General features: G+C 32.6%; 1 protein-coding gene across 2 annotated transcripts in view; it reads left to right on the top strand.

Annotated features, from left to right (window-relative positions):
* The window catches only part of LOC127736774 (ARF GTPase-activating protein GIT2-like), a 56,144-nt gene extending 42,329 nt beyond the window's left edge, over window positions 1-13,815 (top strand). For both annotated transcript variants that reach the window (XM_052247365.1, XM_052247364.1), the window contains exons 13-20: window positions 1,886-2,031; window positions 2,474-2,623; window positions 3,466-3,639; window positions 5,043-5,108; window positions 5,751-5,881; window positions 6,593-6,760; window positions 7,642-7,705; window positions 9,804-13,815. In XM_052247365.1, the coding sequence (XP_052103325.1) occupies window positions 1,886-2,031; window positions 2,474-2,623; window positions 3,466-3,639; window positions 5,043-5,108; window positions 5,751-5,881; window positions 6,593-6,760; window positions 7,642-7,705; window positions 9,804-9,980 (1,076 nt within the window). In that variant the 3' untranslated portion in view covers window positions 9,981-13,815. The remainder of the gene's footprint in view (window positions 1-1,885; window positions 2,032-2,473; window positions 2,624-3,465; window positions 3,640-5,042; window positions 5,109-5,750; window positions 5,882-6,592; window positions 6,761-7,641; window positions 7,706-9,803) is intronic.
* Window positions 13,816-24,432: the final 10,617 nt, after the last annotated feature.

Genomic DNA, 24,432 nt, shown 5'->3' with positions numbered 1-24,432 from the left:
GATTGATTTTGGTGGTAATTGCCTCAAAATTTTAGGAATTAGGGGCCAAAAAAGTGGCAAAAAACAAGCATTTTTCTAGTTTTATGACAATAACTTGTGTGTAAGTGTATGGATCTTTATGAAATTGTACTACAAGGTTCCATATCACAAAGGGATAGCTGGAATTGAGTTTGGGGGTACTTGCCTAAAAGGTTTAGGAATTAGGGGCCAAAAATAAGCATTTTTCTAGTTTCCAGACAATAACTTGTGTTCAAGTGTATGGATCTCTCTGAAATTGTACTGCAAGGTACCATACCATGAAGGGAAGGCTTAGATTGAGTTTGGGGATGATGAATCATAAGGGGGTTCAAAAAATTTGGGGGGAGGGATTTTTTTTTCCTTTTTTTTTCTTTAAAATTTTCCATTTTAAATTGGTTATTTCTGATTTATATGTAAAAGCAAATAATAATGATATGGTTTGAATAGGTAAATTAAAAATTTATAAGTTCTTAGACCACATTCATTCTGTGTCAGAAACCTATGCTGTGTCAAATATTTAATCACAATCCAAATTCAGTGTATCAAGCTTGAATGTTGTGTCCATACTTGCCCCAACTGTTCAGGGTTCGACCTCTGCAGTCGTATCAAGCTGCGCCCAGCGGAGCATTTTATCCACAGTTTGTTCTAATATTGTGTTGTTACACCACTGTCTCAGGTTAGGGGAGGGTTGAGTGCTCGCAAACATTTTTAACCCCACTATATTATTTATGTGCCTGTCCCAAGTCAAAGGACTGTATTTTGTAGTTCAGTGGTTGTCATTGGTTCATGTCTGTCATATTTGTTTTTCTTAAATTGTATTTTTATAAAACAGGTAGGTAGTTTTCTTGTTTGAATTTTTTCACTTTCTTCATGACAGGGCCTTTTATAACTAGCTATATGGAATGGGTTTTTCTCATTGATGAAGGCCTTACAGTTGCCTATAATTGCTTACATCTCGTCTTTTGAAATCTGGTGGATGGTTGTCTCATTGACAGTCATACCACATCTCCTTATTTTTATGCCCCATTTATGGGCATTATGTTTTTCGGTCTGTGCGTCTGTCAGTCCGTCCATCTGTCCCTCTTCAGGTAAAAGTTTTTGGTTAAAGTATTTGTTAAAGTTTTTGGTCAATGTAGTTTTTGATGAAGTTGAAGTCCAATCAACTTGAAACTTAGTACACATGTTCCCTATGATATGATCTTTTTAATGCCAAATTAGAGTTTTGACCCCAATTTCACGGTCCACTGAACATAGAAAATGATAGTGCGAGTGGGGCATCCGTTTACTATGGACACATTCTTGTTATATTATATAAATTCTTGGATAGAAAATGAAGAAAGGAGGTTGATACTTGTTTGAATATCAACAGAATCAATAACAGAAAGACATAACAATTCTAGTCATATAAGTATGTACACTCTGATCATTGAGCTGACTTTGAATTTTCTTTCAACAATTCAGTTCTTGTCTATTAGTCATTTGTTGTGTACTGTATATTGTATTTAATCTCATTTACTTGTGTACTATAAATTGTATTTAATCTCTTTTACTTGTGTGCTGTAAATTGTATTTAATCTCTTTTACTTGTGTACTGTAAATTCAGAAATTATTGCAAGGATTTTTAATAATACGAATAATGCAACTGGGTTAGTATCGCAATACGAGCTCGCATTCTGACATTTGATACATATATCTCTATGCAGCTTTTCTTTAAATCACAATATTTAATCTCGCATTTTGGTCCATTCTTTGAAAATCGCAATAATAAATGTACCCAATAATTTCTGAATTTACAGTATTCGTAATGGAAAATTTGACAATATTTAATAACTTGATTGCAGTTAATCTTAGTTTATGAATGTTTTAGAGAAGCCAACTAGTCCCATGCCAATAAGAAGGAAGATAAACAGTATTGCCAGTGATGAAGAGCCATTATATGATGTTGTTGCCTCCGATGAAGATTATAGTAGTATAGATAATCTCAGTATATCCAGTAGCAAGCTAAAACATCAAGTAAGTCTGTCCCCCTTTTTCATTTATTATTTATTGAGGGGGGCTATAGTATTTTATTCTGATTCTCAATTTTGTAAGAAAATTGTATTGCCAGACAAATAGACGAATTAATTTTTCTAAAAATAATCTGCTTTTAACAATGTTTAAATAATGTAAATAATCAGCAATATACAATGGTTTTAATGTCATGAAACCAGAGAGAAAAAACTTTCTCTTTTATGATGAATTAATTACCAATGTCACTTGTATTTTTCATTTACCGTAAGTTAAACAATTATGTGAAGTAAGATTACCTATGTCAACAATAAGAATTGGTTTACTTTGTAGCCTCATCATGAAGCTGTAGAAGGGGACCTGTCTAATAAGAATTTGTTTATGTTGTAGCCTCATCATGAAGCTGTAGTAGAGGGACCTGTCTAATAAGAATTTGTTTATGTTGTAGCCTCATCATGAAGCTGTAGTAGAGGGACCTGTCTCAACAGAAGAATTTCTTCAGATGAAGAGAAAAGTTGGTTCCATGGAATGTCAGGTTCATCAGTTACTACAACAGAACAAAGATTTACGCAAGGAGAGAGATGATCTGCATTTACTGGTATGTAAAAGAGAGGTGAAAAATACCAAAGGACATTCAAACTCATAAGTCGAAAATAAACTAACAGCGCCATGGCTAAAAAAGAAAAAGACCAACTGCACATGAACAAACAAACAACAGTTCACAAAACATTATATTCTATTTATAACTTTTGTAAAGTATACTATTAATAACTTTCTTTAAATGCAACAAAATATTCAGGCAGGCCCAAAGTTATATCTACACGATATTACGACCTGCATTACATCAAGGCTTGCGCTAGCAGGTGACTGGGTTGAAGAAGTCGCCTTCCTGTCTGTCGCTTCGCCCGACTGTTAAAAGTGAAATTTAGTGGCCTGGGTGTTCACAATAGTGGCTTGCATTCGCTTTCGTCATCCACAATTTTCCATTTTTACCAAGTGGATGAAACAGCAATTTTTCATTTGTATGCCTCTGCCGTAGGCAATGGGGGCATTAAGTGTACCCTTAACCGTATATCTGTATGTCTGTATGTCCCTAAATTGGTTTCCATTCTCTAACTTTAGTTTCCCTTGACTAAATGTTATGAAACTTATACACAAAGCTTATTACCACAAAACACAGATCAAGTTTGAATTTGGGTTGCTTCTCTTTTACCATTCCTTAGTTATGCCCCTTTATAAATGGAAAATATCCCTTTATAACGTTTTATGCAAGTGGGGGCATCATCTGTGTTCCATGGACACATTCTCCATTTATTTCTTTTCATATCAAAATTATAGAATGATTAGAATAATTTATTCTTCCATTATATTTTCTTTCTATCCTTTCTACCAAAACTAGTGTAACAATAATTTAATGATTTTGAATTGTTATAATTACAGGTACAGAAATTAACCAAAGAAATCACGATCTTGAGAGAACATACTCAGCAACATATTCAGACATTACCTAATGGTTATGGTCAGTCTGACGATGTCCAGAATAGTCCCATTAGAAATCCAACTCGTCCACAGTCCATGTTTGAGCCAAGAGATCAACAGAGGTTGTCCCAAAAGGTAGGTCAAGTTTTGTATATGAAAGTTCATTTGTCAGTATTGTAGATGTTTGGGGGAAGAAAGTATCACATTTTATTTATCAGCAGACCAGTATTGCTTGAGGATCAACGAAGAGACATTACTTGTTGAAATATACATCTGAGACAACTGGTGAGGTAAAATTGGTACTGTATGATGTTATTATTATGACCTGAAGACACTGTACTAACTTTAATGACTTGAAATCTCATCTGACCATAGAACATATTTTATAATTGAAAACCTCTCTATTAGATAATATGCACACCAAAAATAAATGTTTGTCAACAACAGCATTGACTATATTCAAATCTCTCAATTAGATAAAGTGGACAATAATAACCATTTTTTTTAAAAACAGCATTATTGACAACAATACTTTTGTTAAAAAAAGAGGCGGAATATACCAAGGGGAAATTCAAATATCATAAGTCGAAGAAAAACTGACAATGCCATGGCAAAAAATGAAACGACAAAAGACAAACAAGTCCACAAAATTATACATACAAAACTAAAGACTGAGCTGCACAAAACCCACAAAAACTGGGATAAAACTCTTAAACATTTCCAAAATCTTAATCAACTTCTAGCAATTCCTAATTTGTGTTCAATGCTGAAATTTGAAATAGATGAAATAAACTAATGTTAAAGATGTAGTCATGTCAGGTTTAGGAATTTTTGTCAGATGTTGGGACTACTTTGGGTTTTTCTTATGATACAGGGTAAAATATTTTGCTCCATATCACCAAAATTTCAGCAGATTCTAGATTTCTTACGATTTGAACCCAAATAATGCCAGTGCTAAATATAAGGTAAAATTCTGAGTCAGCCTTTTCCCGCTATTTTTTAAAAATCAAATATCTCGAAAAGGAGTTCCATAATCTATCAATATTTTATAGTATCAATTTTAAATTCCAGATTTTTTTTATTTCACCTGACTACATCCTTAAGCATATTATAAAGTAGATTGATAATGATTTGTGAATATTAAAAACATATTAGTTTCACATAAGGGATAATGTTGATAGGTCTGTGATGTTAATTTTATGTTTATATCATTAATAACTGCCGCAGAACTTCATTTTGATTTTCATAAAGTTTCAGTATCCCAAAAGATTTAGAAATAAAGCAGTTTGAGGGATATGTGCAGTGTTCTCCCCAGTATTTTCAAATAGCACCATCATATTTGAGATATCACTGTTTCCCTAAAATGATAGCACCTCATTTACAATACATTCTATTATAAAATCTATTCAGATCAGATAGCACCATATTAAAAAATATATCACCTTGGTACAATAAGGTCTTTGGGAAAACAAAAAATATCAGTGACAGCAACCCATTAACATACAAAAAATCCAAAGACATACTTCATTTTTTTTCAGAGTCAGTCCAAAGATTCTTTGCCGTCTGCTCATTCATTTTCAAATATTCACTTACAAGAAGAAGGGGTAAGTAATATTAGCCTCTAACAAAAACATAGTTCATACAGAACCAAAAGATAACTGTAATAATATATCCTATTACACTAAGGCACATTAAGCTTGGGTAAGTAATAGTAGTCTCTAACAAAAACATATTTTCATCAGAACCAAAAGATAGCCTGCAATTATATATCATATAACTCTAAGGCACATTAAGCTTGGGTAAGTAATATTAGCCTCTAACAAAAACATATTTCATAATTTTTTATGCCAGACACGTTTCATTAAATAATTAGAACTACTACTTATGCAGTCAGATGTAGCCTTGCAATGAGATTTTATGACCACAAGCAACATGATGAAGGTTATACCAAAAACATGTATTGTGCATGGGGAAATTTAATCATTTTTTTATTCGTTCAATCTGATAAAAACCAACCAACAATGCATCAGTATAAACCTGAAAGTAAAACTTTATAAATGTGATATGTCTAAAGCACAATTCTGGAGTTACCTTTGTCAGAAACAATCAAACCCAAAGATTTAGAATTTAGGGATCTAAAAATACTTAAAGTGCTCATGAATATATAATTGGAATTTCTAAATTACTTAATTTTTCTTACATTTTATTATCTATTTAATAAGTAAAGGTTTAATCTTTTGTTTCAGTGTGAAAGAGAGAGAATTCCTTCCCTTCACGATGAAGCAAGTGCAGAACTTCAGAAACCCGTAGGACAAGATGTGTCTCATTATGATTGTCCAAGCTCACTGCCTCTTGATAATAGTGCAATAAACCAAAGGTATGATTGTCCAAGCTCTGCTACTTGATAATAGTGCAATAAACAAAAGGTATGACTGTCCAAGCTCTGCTACTTGGTAATAGTGAAATAAACCAAAGGTATGACTGTCCAAGCTCTGCTACTCGGTAATAGTGAAATAAACCAAAGGTATGACTGTCCAAGCTCTGTTACTCGGTAATAGTGAAATAAACCAAAGGCATGGACTGTCCTAGCTCACTCTCTTGACAATACTGCAATAAACAAAGTTTTAATGTTCAAGCTTTCTGCCTCTTTATAATAGTGCAATAAACCAAAAGTAAGACTGTCCTAACTCGCAGCTCTCGACAATAGTGCAATAAACTAATGGTAAGTCTTCAACCTCACAAAATGTTTGTTAAGTTTTTTAATTCACCAAATTTATTATTACCAGAAGTTGTAATTCAAGTATTCCAAACTCCAAAGTAGTCTCATGTATTGTTAAAAGTTTCAAGAAAAGTTTGATTGAATACAAATTATCAGACATGCACATATGCATTATAGCATATATTTTTTTAGAATGTTCTAATTTCTGTTTGCCGTAAACATATCTATAAAATATTATCCTCGTATATATATGAAATTTTTGTCACATTTTTTATTCAGCTGGGGAAATATTCTCAAGGCAGGTATTTAAAAGAAGATGAAAAATGATGTCATGAAAATAAACATTAGTTTTATTTTCTCTATTTTCAGTTTCTCAGAACATTTTATGGACGATGATGAAATAAATAGTTGTCATGGAAATATACATGAGATTGATCCTGATTTACCGTCACAGGAAGTTATTATGGAAAAGACGGAAAAAATCACCAAAAATATTCAAGAACTGTATCATTCTGGACAAACAGGCAAACATGACAGGTAGATATTAAATAACTTCTCCTGTCCAGTTATTGTTTATATTGTACCATGAATACAGAATTCAGGCAGAAAATATTTGTCTATCAAATAACGTCTTTAAAATGTTAATTTGATAAACGATAATAGTGCAATCTCTGTGCATCCCTCAGTTTGTCCCTGAAATTTTGAAGCATACTCGTTTTGAGGTATTATAACAAATAATGGACAAAACATACTCTTTTAAAGGTATTAGACAATTATCTGCCAAAACATACTCGGTAAAAAAGATTTCAACAAATAACTGCCAAGCATATTATTTTTAAGGTATTTTAACAAATTACTGTCAAAGCATACTTTTCAGGTATTTTAACAAATTACTGCCAAAGCATACTCTTTGAAAGGTATTTTAACTAATAACTGCCAAAACACTCTTCTTGAGGTATTTCAACTTATAATTAGCTATAAGCAACATTCTTACCCGGAGAGAGAATTTGCAGCAAGATAACTATAAACAGATGTTCATACATTTGTGTACGTGTTTTAGGGTAAAGCTGTTTCACTATTATGATTTTACCTAATTCTATTTAAACGACACTGTAAGTCAATTGTGTCAATCATGCCCTATTAATGACATCACAGTGACTTAAAAAATGCAAAATTTTATTAACCTGACTTTAAAAGGAGTGAGAATTAATCTATTGTCGAATTTTAGAACCAAATAATGGCTCTGAATATGGTGTCTATTTTCAATTACCTTTTTAATACCCATATTTAAACTTTCAGAAAATACAAAGTTTCTATCCAAATCAAATGTTAACTTAAAATCCTGACATGCAGATAAGATCCATAATGCTGTTAACAGTTTATTGTATTACCTCATCATATTCAATGTTATATTACAGTTTTGGACCATGTGCAGATAAGATCCATAATGCTGTTACAGAAATGGCTTCATTATTTCCTATTGTAAGTTTTCCTTTTCTACTATAACAATCTTTATAACTATAAAAAGACAACAACATCCTGGATTACTACAAGGAAATGCTTTATTCTGGTCTACATGTTTCGCCACTTACGGTGGCATCTTCAGGACAGTTTAAAGGAAACAAGTGCATAAAATGCGGTTCATATGGGGTTACAAAAAGGTTAACAAGATGTAACGTCACAATACATAGTTTGATGTTAAATTGAAAGTGAAAGTAAAAGTTAATAATGAATTGTCAGTATCTTTTCCAAAATGGACAACACCTCACTGGACATTCGGTACCATTTCAACTGGCTTCACCCTGAATGAGGTACTACTTCCAATTGCGTCGGGAATAGTGTGGGATGTATGGTAGTCGCACATGTAGGGCATTGTGGAAATTGCGGTTAATCTGTATGATATTTGCAGTTATGGTACACTGGCCATGTTTCATTAGAAGTTCAATTTGAAAATAAAGTGGTATGGTTCTGCAGTTCATTCTGTTTTGCAATAATCTTCTTTGGTCCCTGTGTGTCAGAGTTAATCATTTTCTTTCTAGAATGGATCGGCAATCTCGGAAAAGGGTTTGTAATGTTATCCATACCATGTGGTTGTATAGTACTACGCTCGTTTGGCAAAGGTGGATCGTATGGATGCAGGGGTTCACAAAAAAACTAAAACATCGAGACGAGTGAACCAATACCTTCTAATGGTACAATCTTTGTATAAATCAGTGATCAAAACTGCTCATAAAAGCAGAAAGCTAAAAATATCTTGACCTCTCAATGACTGGTTTTGTGTTTTGTTGGGTTGCTATCTCATTAACATATACCCTGTATCTCCATTTGTTCATCTTAATAATGTTAAAACCCTCAGTTTGATCAACATCTGCACCTCAGTTTAAAGGACACAGGAACCTTGGCTGGATTTTATGTTGATGTGATTGCAAAGCTGGATAAAATACTCAAGAAAGAAATAACTGCAAATGAACTTATAATATTTTAGTGCTTATGTTCTAAAAAAGTGTGTGTGTTACCAATTTCTGGAAAAGCCAGAAGGTGAAATAATATATACTGACAAGACGAGAAACAAACCTGAACATAATAAATGATTAATAATGACTTTCTTACTACAAATAATAACAAATATAAGAACAAACCTGAACATAATAAATGATTAACTATGACTTTCTTACTACAAATGATAAAATAATTATACTTTTTCCATGGTATAATAGACTGGGTAATTGCCAATCATAATTACTCTTGGGATCTTTTCACCAAAATCTTATTACAACAATTGATTGTAAGTTATTCTGAAATGTTCATGTCGATGATGAGTAACAATATAAAAAAATAAGGAGATGTCGTAAGGTAGCCAATGAGACAACTAACCTCCAGAGTTCCAAATAAAGTGGATTTAAACAATTGTAGGCAACCATACAGCCTTCAACAATGAGAAAAACCCATACAGTATATTCGGCTATAAAAGGCCTCGACATGAAAAATGTGAAACAGTTCAAAAGAGAAAACTAACAGACTAATTTACAACAAAGAATAATGAGTTACAAAATCTTTTTCTTGTAAGATTTTTTTGTGAAATAAGTCACTACTGTATCACTAGCCAGTCAACACTGAGGTTATGAGTTCAAATCCCACACGGGGCAGGTGCACTCAACTCCAATCTTAATTGACTAGGATTGTCAGTTTTCCTACCGAAGGTCGGTGGTTCTCTCCAAGTACTCCGGCTTCCTATATCAATAAAAATTGACCGCCACGAAATAGCACAATAGTGTTGAAAGTGGCGATAAACACCAATCAATCAATCAATCAAATGTGTCATACTCCTAACAGTCATCACAATTGACAAAAATTATTGTATTGTATTATAGAAAAAATACTTACCACACATATCATACAAGTGTATCTTACACTAGATTTAGAAATTACTTATCTTTAGGATTAACACAAGAAGACTTTATAAAACATTTCTTAATATATATGGAATCACCATTAAAACTTGATCATTTTTTATTACTGCCTGACCCTTTTGAATTTTCATTGTTTTTTTTTTTATTTATGTATATAATTTTAATTTCAGAAGCCAAAATCCGAAAGTGTAAAATGTGCATTACATTTATTAGTGACAAGTGCTGGGCGCTTACAACAAGAATGTTACGAAACAAGTGACGGAGAACCTTACAGGACTCAACAAGTGATGCAAGGGGCATTCGATATCGCTAAAGCTGTTAAACAATTAGTCACGCTGTTTCAGTGATATGTGCAATATAATCTATGAGATTTTATCATTTGAGGGTTGTCTCAAAAGTCTTAATAACTTGACAGGAAAACTTTTGAGAAATCCTTTATTAATGTAGTTTTAAAAGTTTGTAATTTATACAATTGAAAATGGCAAGATCAGATTCATTGTAGGGTACTGCTGATATTTTTATCTTTTCATGAAATACGCCTTGGATCATTTGTGATTAGCAACCTTATTAATTACACATGCTTAGATAAAGAAATGAAATTTGTGCAGCAACCACTTTAAAGCTTCGTCTTGGAACATTTGATGTCAAATTAAAAATAGAACAAAAATTTCATTTGTCTCAATGAAATCTATTCCTTTCAATCATTCATTTTTTTGGTAGCTCTAAGAGTAGGCAATATTTGTGTGTGGCTTAAGCTAAAATTAAGAATTCCAGTGCTTATGGTCAAACAGAAATTTATGCTATAGAAGTATTTGACTAAATGAAATAGCCCTAAAGGATGATGACAGGGTCATATAAATTGTATACATTTTATTTAATTCATTACACATACATAAAAGAGGGTCTTGGTGGGGTTTAGAGAATAATAGGCAAAGAGTGCAGAGTAAAGGGCTAAAGAATAGAGAAAAAAAGGCCAAAAAAATAAGAATAGAAAATAATTAGGTGCTGTAATATACAGAGAATAATGGGAAAAATAAATAAAGATAAGAGAAAAATTATCTAAAAAAATGAAAGAATAAAGAAATGAGGGAAACCCATCCAGATCCTCATAAAACAACCCAGAGAAATGAGGGAAACCCATCCATATCCTCATAAAACAACCCAGAGAAATGAGGGAAACCCATCCAGATCCTCATAAAACAACCCAGAGAAATGAGGGAAACCCATCCAGATCCTCATAAAACAACCCAGAGAAATGAGGGAAACCCATCCAGATCCTCATATTACAACCCAGAGAAATGAGGGAAACCCATCCAGATCCTCATAAAACAACCCAGAGAAATGAGGGAAACCCATCCAGATCCTCATATTACAACCCAGAGAAATGAGGGAAACCCATCCAGATCCTCATAAAACAACCCAGAGAAATGAGTGAAACCCATCCAGATCCTCATAAAACAACCCAGAATCACTTCATGTTAACAGTAGACTATTAGTAAAAGGAAACAAGAATTCATAGATCTACTAATCCATTGGGTTGCTGTCTCATTCTTCATCTTTTAATCCTTACATCTTTATGTATTTATTCCATGAAATTCTCTATGAAAGTTCTTTCCACTATACATTATTTAACAATATATAGGAGCTTTTATAATGAGGATTCTTCAAAGAAGATTAAAAATTCTTTCAATACCTTGAAGGACCAGATTGTATGTGTTTCAAATTAAATAGAACAGTCCTAAGTTTGTTAATTGACAAGATTGAAAATCCCAAAAGTTTGTTAATTTTAATTGCTCAACCCAAAGGTGTCTTTGATAAATAGAATTGCTTCCATGTGTTTTTTAAGGTGACACTGTTTTATATGTTCAAATAACAGTACTGCCCTTATCCATAGAAAAGGTCTAAGGTGTGTTTGATTTTATATCTGATCTTGCACCTATATGTTGAACATTTCAAGTCATTTAATTCAGTGAAAAATGCATGATAAATTGTGCATTATTGATGTAATTGCTGAATATGATATACATAATATATTTCATTTAAAGTAACATGATTATTACAACAATTTACCCAGTCATTTTAGTCTCAGTCTGGATGAGTTGTGTTTAATACAAGTTACTACAGATACATTAAAATTTGTGGAATACCAATTTTCGTTGATTTCGTGGGTATTGGTAAACCACAAATTTAAATGTTTAAAGAAGTACAAATTTTTTAAAGGCGTGTACATGCAGACTTTGATATAACCATGAAATAAAATATCCGCAAAAATAAAATGTTTCCGCTATCAACAAAATTTTGAACCCTTGAAAATAAATGAATCCACAGAAATATTGTCATTGTTGAAGTGTTAAAGTTTATTTGTTATGGTATTGATATCTTGGTTTATTCTGGGTGAAGGGAGATAACTCTTTAATAAATCAGAAATGTGTTTGTAATAGTCAGATTCGGCAATGCCTTTAAAGCAATCATAAGAAACAGAAGATTATCTGTGTTTCTTAGAATACTTTGTATGAAAATGGTTGACATAAACATACCAGTGATTTATAAGAGTTATGTCCCTTGCAATAGATTAATTTGCATAAATTTACTGGGATGGAGCTTAATTGTAATGACAACAAGTAAAAAAGTCTTTTTATAAATAGTAGGAAAGAGTGATGTTGTAATCACATTGTTGTTTATAGATTTGACTTCTGACTTGATAAACTGGAGCCTCACCATAAACTATTAGCCTACATGGAATAATGTTGCCCAGTAATTGAATTTAAGCTCCACCCAGTGATTAGACTTGACCAGTAATAATTTATATTGCAATCATGTGACCTTCAGTGTAACATACTAGTCACCATCATCAGCCAATGAAATCAGTAGGTAATTTAGTCACTGGAATTATATCATTTAATACAATAAGTATTTTTTTTCAGAATGGGGCCTCATTTAGAAATGTTTTGTTTGACTTTATTTTCCAATGATTATTTAAAATAGGTAAATGTGTAGAGCAAAAAGTGTAAAATATGGGGAAAACTCATATTAAGTGATACTTATCAATAACAATAAAACAGGGTGAAGTTTGGTATTGTCTGATTGATGTGCCACCCACATCTTTTTTTTTTTTTTTCAAATATCAACCTATTCAGTGGAAATTTTGAGGTTTTTATTTCCGAAAATTTACTTCAGCTTTGGCAACTAAAAAACTTGGATTGTCCCTTGAGGTCCTAGTGGCACTTTAAAATATTTATATTAGTGGTGTGGAAGTTAATGGTACTTTATGGTTGTAACAAATATTCTCTCAGGAAATTAAAAATGTAACATTTCCTGAAAATTTAAAAGCCAATTTGGTGTAACTTAAATTTTCAGTAAACAATAATAATTTTGGTTATGCTATTTGCCATATGTCAGTTTAGTTCTACAGAAATTGATCAGATTACCTACTGATGTCTTGTTGTTGATGATGTTATATGTTTAAGTATTAATTTGTTGTTTGGTGTGTTGTTAGTTGACATATTGTAAAAATATTGTATTTTGGGGACAAAATGTAAATGTTGAGGGGGGAGTGTAGTTAGTGACACACATTATGTCTGTTGTTAGTTGTCCTATTATAGAAATATTTGTATTTTGGGGACAAAGTTTATATGTTAGGGGGGAAGTGTAGTTAATGAAACAAACATTTTAGTAGTGGCAATGTTCTATTGTAATTAGTCAAGGGTTGTGCATATACATTTTTCTTCCAATACTTTTCATAGTGCCGAATGTTTCGTCTTTTAGAAATACACTACCACTGATCACCATATACACTTATGTACCAAATAATGTTCCTAAAATAACATTAGTGTTAACCAACCTATTTTTGGGATGTGTATAACCCTTTCTAGCAAACTTTGCAGCCATTTATTTTCACAATCCTATCACTTTGTTGATTTATTTATACAAAAGAAGATCCATGGTATGTTAAAATCAAATCTTCTCTTATATGAATACATCTTCAGATTCGTTAATTCGTGAAGATTTATTTTCGTTTTATTATTCTTCTTGTAAAAGTCTTGTAAATAAATCCCTTTAAAAAATCAGTTTGATTGTAAGTTGTAAAAGTTTTGTCATATATGTTAATGTTTAGTCATAATCTTAGATATTAGTACAGTAGGAACAAATTTTTTTCTTTTTGCTATTATTTATCAGTGTTAAGCTAATCAGTCAGGGGCGTTACTTAAACAAGTTATTTTTTTAAGTTACTTATATAAGTAATTTTTGTTTTTAAAAATAATAAAATTACTTAATAGAGTTATTTTCAATTTCAATAGAAGTATAGACTAAATGTAGTTTTCATGAATTTTTACATCATTTTATATCATAAAATAAAGAATTTATTAGATTTGAGAGGAGTATAGAGATAAAGGGTTACTTTAAAAATAATGACAAAAATATTACTTGAATAAGTTATTTTATACATTTTTGGAAAAAAATAGTAATAACACTTATTGAAGGAACATATGTAATTGATTTTTGTTACAAGTTATAAATAACTTCAAGTCTTAATTAATTCACAAGTATCTATCTATTTATATCAGTCTACCTTCAAGATTTTGGAGGAAAATGATAATTTAATAGTCCCATGAGACCAATCTTTGACCCAGAAGCGTCAGTATGAAAGATAAGTGCGTCAGAAAGTTAATCAGTGTTTCATAAGGATTAGATTTTATATTTCATGGGAAAAATAACCAGATGACTGTGAAAATTTGTTAAAGCTACTAAAATCTGTATAATTGGACACCTATAAAAATAATATTCAGAAAAGTTACTTATATAAGTAATATTTAAAATAGCCTCGTTTTCAACATTACTTGTATAGGTAATTTTAATTGTTACTTATTTAAGTAATGCCCCTGACTGCTAATAGCTACATATTATGCATTTATTATTAATTCTTCCTGAAAAGATGATAAAAAATTTGAGAGTTGACCCCTAGCTGTCCCTTTGGACCATGTGATAAATATATATGGTCAATATAAATTAACAATTTTTTCCAGTGCTTATAGTATTGTATATCAAAATTATAATTGAAATAAATGGTTGTATTTACTTATCTGGTCTCAAATAAAAGTTGTATGTAAATGACTCTTTTAGCTTTTTTTTTTTTTTTTTTGTAGACTTGAACTTTTGTTTTGTCCTATTTAACATCTTGTATTTTATTCATATGCACTTTTCTATAAATTTTCTCATGATAAAGTATCACAAAATATTCTTGCTCTTTTTGTTATGGAAAGCCAAAAGGGTCAAAATCCCAACATTGCCATTCTTAAATCATAAGTATTTAAACCATAATTTCATAATTTAAATTTTGTTACAAAGGAGGAGTTGCAATATTCACGAACTTTTATTTACAGAACAGTGCTACACTGATACAAATTAAGAACTGCAATGTTGAAATTTCAAATTACAGCATTAAATACTTACAATTTTAGAATTGCAGTATTGGAGTTTTGATTTGATATTTTTTGAAGTGATGTTTGATTGAAATTTTTTTAGCCTTTAAGAAGAATTCTTACGATTTTATCAATTAAAGGTCACATGACATTAAACAATTTCACAAACTATAAAAATTTGTTTTGGAGAAGACGTTACTAAGTTATAAAACTTGTGTCTGATCCACTTGTCATTTTGAACAATAAAATATGTTTAAACTAACTATCAAAAAATGCATTATAATATCTGTTACCATGATAACCAGTAGAAATATTACAGGGAACAGGTTGGTTAGATAATATTTGTTTTGTTTTAATTTCATGATTATTATTAGAGACAAATACGTTACAACTCTTTTGAATATATTTCAAAATTTGATTGAAATTGGACCACTACATTTTACTGAAAATATCTAAGAAATTGACACTTTGTCTTTACCATGCTATTAAATATTGATATATAAAAGAGTTTATAATTTACTTTATCATGCTGTGAAATGTATAGTTGCTATATCATCTTTAAGTGTTATATTTAAACTTCCTTAACTTGTTATAACAACAAAATATGTCAGTAATTTATTTACACATGATATTAGTTTATAATACTATCTGTTGCACAAATTCTTATACTTTTTATGTTATACTCCGTCTGGTGAACCAACGCCTGTGTGAATCCTTTCGGTAGAGTCCATGAAGTGGATACCTTGGTATGCTGGGTTGTCAAATAATACTATTTTTATGTTATAGTAGTCAATATTGTCTATTTTGTTTAATTTTTTGAAATACATATTAATTTTATTTTTCCCGAATTTAAGAAGGCCACAACCCCCAGGTTAATTAAAATACAAAAAGAGTGATGCTCTCTTGTAGCCTTATTTTTTTTCATTTTAAGTTCTGCAATACACATATGAGGTATACATTTAAGAGATGGGTAGTTAAAACAAAATGCTATATGAAACATACTGGCCATCTTGTCAAAGGGACTTATAAGAATTCGTAGTTTCAGAAACTAAAGTACTATGGGTAATTTCATTGTTCATACCTTGAAATAAAAACAACATCATGTCATTGGTTGATTTTCTATTGTTAAGAATGTTTTTAACCAATCACAATGTTTTAAAAAGAAATAAACACATTTAAAAATATTACCATAAAATGCATTAGATTCTGAAACAACGAATTATATAACACATATGATTTACTTGTTTTGACCAATTATTTTATTATAAGCATTTATGCATGTGTTTTATACCATACCTTTATATTAGTATCAAGTTATTTAAGATGTATTTATTATTGTAAGATTCCCTTATAATAAAACGCATGTCTGATATATAAAGTATTTTTATTCACTTTCCTTTTTAGCTCACCTGGCCAAAAGGCAAAGTGAGCTTTTCTCATTGCTTGGCATCTGTCGCTGTCCGTTGTAGTTGTCATCAACTTCCGTTAACTTTTACAAAAATTTTCTCCTCTGAATCTACTGAGCCAAATTTAACTAAACTTGGCCACAATAATTATTGGGGTATCTTAGATTGCTGGTATGGCTAAAAATAAAACAGAAATGCAAGTTTTGTCTATTATCTTGAATACTGCTATGAATAGAGAAAAACTGATGGGGGCAGACATGTTGAGAATGTTGAGATCTACCTGCTGTCCATTTTAACTGTCAGATGACTACATATAGGAGTTATAGCCCTTTAATGTCAATTTTATCATTCATTTTTTTTTCATTTTGTCTATTATATTTAAAACTATAATAGATACAGAGAAATTTTTATCAGGAAAAATGATAAGCAAGACAAGACATACAAATGAGTCAACATGGCTGAAATCATCAGACAACTACTTATAGGAGTCATTGTCCTTTGATGACGATTTTTACCATTTTTGTGCGTTTTTGCCTTGTATCTTTTAAAAAACTACTTTAGACAGGAAAAATTTTAAAAAGCCAAAATGATCAACAGGTCAAGATCTACAAATAAGTTGAACATGAGTGAAATCGTCAGTTGACTCCTTATTGAAGTTTGCTCTTTAATGAGGATTTTTCCCAATTTTTCGCATTTTTCCCAATTTTTTTAAAAGATACAATTGTAGAAACTTCAAAAGAGCAAAAATAAGCAGCAGGACAAGATCTACAAATATGACAACATGACTGAAACTGTCAGCAGGACAAGATCTACAAATATGACAACATGACTGAAACTGTCAGCAGGACATGATTAAATATGTCAACATGTCTGAAACTGTCAACAGGACAAGATTAAATATTTCAACATGTCTGAAACTGTCAGCAGGACAAGATTAAATACATCAGCATGTCTGAAACTGTCAGCAGGACAAGATTAAATACATCAGCATGTCTGAAACTGTCAGCAGGACAAGATTAAATATGTCAACATGACTGAAACAGTCAGCAGGACAAGATTAAATATGTCAACATGTCTGAAACTGTCAGCAGGACAAGATCTACAAATATATCAATATGACTGAAACTGTCAGCAGGACAATATTAAATATGTCAACATGTCTGAAACTATCATCAGGACAAGATCTACAAATATGTCAACATGACTGAAACTGTCAGCAGGACAAGATATACAAATATGTCAACATGAATGAAAAAGATCTACACATATGTCAACATGTCTGAAACTGTCAGCAGGGCAAGATCTACAAACAAGTCAACATGACTGAAACTGTCAGCAGGGCAAGATCTACAAATATGTCAACATGACTGAAACTGTCAGCAGGACAAGATTAAATATGTCAACATGTCTGAAACTATCATCAGGACAAGATCTACAAATATGTCAACATGTCTAAAACTGTCAGCAGGACAAGATCTACAAATATGTCAACATGACTGAAACTGTCAGCATGACAAGATTAAATATGTCAACATGTCTGAAACTATCAGCAGGACAATATTAAATATGTCAACATGTCTGAAACTGTCAGCAGAACAAGATTAAATATATCAATATGTCTGAAACTGTCAGTAGGACAAGATCTACAAATATGTCATAACGACTGAAACTGTCAGCAGGACAAGATCTACAAATATGTCATAACGACTGAAACTGTCAGCAGGACAAGATCTACAAATATGTCAACATGTCTAAAACTGTCAGCAGGACAAAATCTACAAATATGTCAACATGGCTGAAACTGTCAGCAGGACAAGATCTACAAATATGTCAACATGTCTGACACTGTCAACAGGACATGATCTACAAATATATCAACATGTCTGACACTGTCAACAGGACATGATCTACAAATATATCAACATGTCTGAAACTGTCAACAGGACAAGATCTACAAATATGTCAGCATGACTGACACTGTCAACAGGACAAGATCTACAAATATGTCAACATGACTGACACTGTCAGCAGGACAAGATCTACAAATATGTCAACATGTCTGAAATGGTCAGCAGGACAAGATCTACAAATATGTCAACATGACCGAAACTGTCAGCAGGACAAGATCTACAAATATGTCAACATGACTGAAACTGTCAGTTCACTCTTTATAGAGTTATTGCTCTTTCGTGATGATTTTTAACAAAAAAATGGCTATTGTTGTCAGTGAGCGACACAGTCTCTTTACAGTTTCTAGTTTTGACAGTATCAACAGTCATGCTCCTCCTTTAGCTATCATCAGCTACAAACAGTAACCTTATATTTTTATACACTTACCTATTGTTTTTCCACTGTATCTTTACTTAATTCTTTATTCATTGCAATTTGACAAAACAATATTATCCAGTGATTATTATCTATGGAATTTTCCACATTCTTTATCCATTGTTATCAATTATTCTCTAGCCATATGTTAACATTTTCCTCCATTCTCTAACCATTGAATTGTGTTATCAGTTCCCTCCATTCTCATGCCATTGACATATGTTAACAGTTTTCTCCATTCTCAGGCCATTGACATATTTTTTAATTTTCCTCCATTTTCTAGCCATTGACATATATTAACAGCTTCTTTCATTCTCAGGCAATTGGCATATGTTAACAGTTCCTCCATTCTCTTTCCATTGACATATGTTAACAGTTACCTCCATTCTCAGGCCATTGACATATATATAACAATTTCCTCAATTCTTTAGCCATTCACATATGTTAACAGTTTCCTCAGTTCTAAGGCCATTGATACGTTAACCATTTCCTCTATTACCATGCCATTGACATATCTGAACAGTTTCCTCTGTTCTCATGCCATTGACATATGTTAACAGTTTCCTCTGTTCTCAGGCCCTTAACACATCTTTACAGTTTCCTCCATTCTCTAGCCATTAACTACTATTTTCCTCCATTTTGTACCAATTGGCATATGTTAACAGTTTCCTTCATTCTCTTGCAATTGCAAATGTCTACCCGTGTTCTCTAGCCATTGATATATGTTAACAGTTACCTCCAATCAGTAGCCATTGACATATGTAAACAGTTTTCACCATTCTGTAGCATTGACATATATTAAAATTTTCCTCAATTCTCTAAACCATTGACATATGTTAAAAATTGTCCCCAATCTCTAGCCATTACCATACACAGACAGTTAACTCAAATCCTTTGACATATGTTAACAATTACCTCTAATCTCTAGCCATTACCATATGTAAACAGTTACCTCCAATATCTAGCCATTGTCATACGTAAAAAATTACTGTCCTAGTCATATTGTGTTAATTCTATGGCTGTCCTTGTCCTATTGTGTTGATGCTAGGGCTGTCCTTGTCCTATTGTGTTGATGCTAGGGCTATCCTTGTCCTGCTGTGTTGATGCTTAAGACTGTCCTAGTCGTATTGTGTTGATGCAAGGGCTGTCTGTCTTATCATGTTAATACTTTTTGTGGTCCTAGTCCTATTGTGTTGATGCTAGGGCTGACCTAGTCCTATTGCGTTGATGCTGGGACTGTCCTAGTCCTATCGTGTTGATCCTAGGACTGTCCTAGTACTATTGTATTGATGCTAGGACTGTCCATGTCCTTTCAGTTGATGCTAACGCTGCTCTAGTCCTATTGTGTTGACGCTATGGCTTTCATTGTCCTGTTGTGTTGATGCTTAGGACTGTCCTAGTCCAATTGTGTTGACGCTATGGCTTTCCTTGTCCTGTTGTGTTGATGCTTAGGACTGTCCTAGTCCTATTGTGTTGATGCAAGTACATTCTTGGTCTTGTATTAATACTACGTCTATCCTTGTCATATTGTGTTGAATCTTAGACTGTCCAAGTCATATTGTGTTGATGCTAGGGCTGTCCTTATCATATAGGGTTGATACTAGGGCTGTCATAGTCCAATTGTTTGGATGCTAGAACTGTCCTAGTCTTATTGTGTTGATCCTAAGACTGTCTTTGTCCTATTGTGTTGATGCCAGGGCTGTCTAAGTCTTATTGTGCTAATTATATAGCTGTTCTTGTCATATTGTGTTGAAGCTAAGACTGTCATAGTCATATTGTATTGATGCTAGGTGTTGTCCTAGTTCTATTGTGTTGATGCTAGGAGCGGTTTTAGTTCTTATGTATTAATGCTAGGGCGGTTCTAGTCCTATTGTATTGATGCTAGGGCTGTCCTTGTCCTATTGTGTTGACACTAGGACTGTCATAGTCCTGTTAAGTTGATGTAAGGGCTGTCATAGTCCTATTGTTTGGATGCTAGGGCTATCCTAGTCCTTATTTGATGCTAGGGCTGTCCTAGTCCTTATCGTGTTGAGGCTAGCTCTGTTCTAGTCCTTATTGTATTGATGCTAGGGCTGCCCTAGTCCTTATGGTGTTGATGCTAGGGCTGTCCTAGTCTTTATTGTGTTGATGCTAGATCTGTCCTAGTCCTTATCGTGTTGATTCTAGGGCTGTCCCAGTCTTATCGAGTTGATGCTAGGGCTGTCCTAGTCCTTATTGTGTTGATACTAGATCTGTTCTATTCCTTATTGTGTTGATGCTAGATCTGTCCTAGTCCTTATCGTGTTGATGCTATGGCTGTACTAGTCCTTATTGTGTTGATGCTAGAGCTGTCCTAGTCCTTATTGTGTTGATGCTAGGACTGTCCTAGTCCTTATTGTGTTGATGCTAGAGCTGTCCTAGTCCTTATTGTGTTGATGCTAGATCTGTCCAAGTCCTTATTGTGTTGATGCTAGATCTGTCCTGGTCCTTATTGTGTTGATGCTAGATCTGTCCTAGTCCTTATTGTGTTGATGCTAGGACTGTCCTAGTCCTTATTGTGTTGATGCTAGATCTGTCCTAGTCCTTATTGTGTTGATGCTAGATCTGTCCTAGTCCTTATTGGGTTGATGCTAGATCTGTCCTAGTCCTTATTGTGTTGATGCTAGATCTGTCCTAGTCCTTATTGTGTTGATGCTAGATCTGTCCTGGTCCTTATTGTGTTGATGCTAGATCTGTCCTAGTCCTTATTGTGTTGATGCTAGATCTGTCCTAGTCCTTATTGTGTTGATGCTAGATCTGTCCTAGTCCTTATTGTGTTGATGCTAGATCTGTCCTAGTCCTTATTGTGTTGATGCTAGATCTGTCCTAGTCCTTATTGTGTTGATGCTAGATCTGTCCTAGTCCTTATTGTGTTGATGCTAGATCTGTCCTGGTCCTTATTGTGTTGATGCTAGATCTGTCCTAGTCCTTATTGTGTTGATGCTAGATCTGTCCTAGTCCTTATTGTGTTGATGCTAGATCTGTCCTAGTCCTTATTGTGTTGATGCTAGATCTGTCCTAGTCCTTATTGTGTTGATGCTAGATCTGTCCTAGTCCTTATTGTGTTGATGCTAGATCTGTCCTGGTCCTTATTGTGTTGATGCTAGAGCTGTCATCATATTGTGTTGATGTTAGGGCTGTCCTAGTCCTTATTGTGTTGATGCTAGATCTGTCCTAGTCCTTATTGTGTTGATGCTATGGCTGTCTTAGTCCTTATTGTGTTGATGCTAGATCTGTCTTAGTCCTTATTGTGTTGATACTAGATCTGTCTTAGTCCTTATTGTGTTGATGCTAGGACTGTCCTAGTCCTTATTGTGTTGATGCTAGAGCTGTCCTAGTCCTTATTGTGTTGATGCTAGAGCTGTCATCATATTGTGTTGATGTTAGGGCTGTCCTAGTCCTTATTGTGTTGATGCTAGAGCTGTCATCATATTGTGTTGATGTTAGGGCTGTCCTTATCTTATTTTGTTGATGCTTATGCATATATTCATGTAGCATTTCTACATACATATATACATTGTACTAAATAAAATTACAGGATGTCATTACAGTTGTATACATATGAGGTGGAATCTAAGAAATTACATACTCTAGAAAAATCAGACCGTACATAAATGTGCAAGTGCAAATTGCAATTTGTTTTTTTTGTTTGTGTGTTTGGATTTTTGTTTTTTGTTTGTTTTTTTTGGGGGGGTCCTTAATTTCCATAAAAGTATTTTTAACAACAACATCCCTTAAGGTGTACATTTAAAGGATTGTACGTGTATTCTATAAGGAATCTTGGATGTTTATAAAAATAAAGTACCTTTATATATATATAAACAAGTCTAAATTGAAAACAACGTTCAAACCTATGATTGCGTTGGATAAAACCGCAATTTTTATACGTGTGCATGCAAAACAAATTTCTCGATAGAGGGGTCTAAATACAACACAGACAACATTCTCCAAAAGACCAAAAAAGTTAAAAAGTATATTTTAACAAAACGCATTTGGCTAACAGGTCGAACAACAGATGGTCTTAAACCCTGCTTAATGCCATTGGCGATTGCCAAATAAACGGATCACAAGATGTTAAATCAAAGTACTGAAGTACTGAACATCGGATGACCACAAGTTCTTGAGGATGGTCAAAAGCACTTGTCTCAGAAAAAAAACAACATATCTCTTTACCTGAAACTGAGGTTAATGTACAGAGATATATTTTTTTTCTAGACAAGTGCGTGCGAGTATGATGAATAAATGACAAGAAATTCAACTTCACCGTAATAACTATTATATTGTAGTGATACAAATCAGTATACACTGATTTGTTGTTATATATTATATTAAAATAACAGTTACATATATATATAATTTGCATCCGTTTGTATATCATTCTATTCTACTGTTCTAATAATAGTGCAATGCAAGTGCATGGTGGACACTTTTCTGTAAAAATTCGATTTTTCTAAGATTGGATACGAGTAGGCATTCATATTTTCCCGCAAAAACAATTACAGAGTTACCGGTCCTGTCGCAAAACGTTCTTTGAGATATTCTTCCGCATGCTTTAACACAATTTTTCGGTACGTGTGCATTGATATTATCAATGATTTTTTTACTTATATATATATATCTAACTACAAAACATTTTCACATTATTAATTTATGTTGTAAACAAAAATATTTTTATCAGTATTCATTGAAGAGATGTATTTATATCAAATGACAAGGAATGTTATTTTGCACTCGTTTATGTGCGCATATTTATCATGTTTATAGATCGGTTACAAACCCAAAACTAATTTACATAATGGAAATCTAGGCGATAGCAATACATCGAATGACCTCAAGGTCATCGCGATGTAAAAATGGATCTTTTAAAATTATTAATTTAATACCAAACGGAAAACAATAAACTTGCGGAAAAGATGGTATACCGCTAACAAAAGGTGCAAAAATTAGTACACCATATCCGGATTTCGACAATTAATGTCTCTTCAGTGATGTTAGGGATCGAAACGATGTTTGGAGGCCATATAATTTACCTCAATTTAGGATAGACTCTTGAATTTTGAAGAGTCGAAATATTAGAAATAGGATGAACGGATCATATAAACCCGAAAGAAAATATAATACAAGCCCAAACGAAAAAATATAAACAAGTCTAAATTGAAAACAACGTTCAAACCTATATATGATTGCGTTGGATAAAATCCGCAATTTTTATACGTGTGCTTGCAAAACAAATTTCTCGATAGAGGGGTCTAAATACAACACAGACAACATTCTCCAAAAGACCAAAAAAGTTAAAAAGTATATTTTAACAAAACGCATTTGACTAACAGGTCGAACAACAGATGGTCTTAAACCCTGCTGACTGCCATTGGTATATATATATATATATACTAGTCAACAAAAGAAACGATACAAGGCAATGTATTTTACATATATAATGAAATTGGATACACTGTACTAAGGTAAATAATTGACCAATTGGTCTAATATTTACAGAGTGTTATTTTCTTACCAAAACCATTGATTTAAGACAAATACGCGAATTTATTTTTTTGCAATTTTTTTTATTTCAAAAATCTTATTTTCACCCAAAAATTCAAAAATCGAAATTAGAACTCAAAACTTTAAAC

The sequence above is a fragment of the Mytilus californianus genome, unplaced genomic scaffold, assembly GCF_021869535.1.
Source record: "Mytilus californianus isolate M0D057914Y unplaced genomic scaffold, xbMytCali1.0.p SCAF_36, whole genome shotgun sequence".
NCBI lineage: Eukaryota > Metazoa > Mollusca > Bivalvia > Mytilida > Mytilidae > Mytilus > Mytilus californianus.
This window is presented reverse-complemented; position numbering and strand designations above follow the sequence as displayed.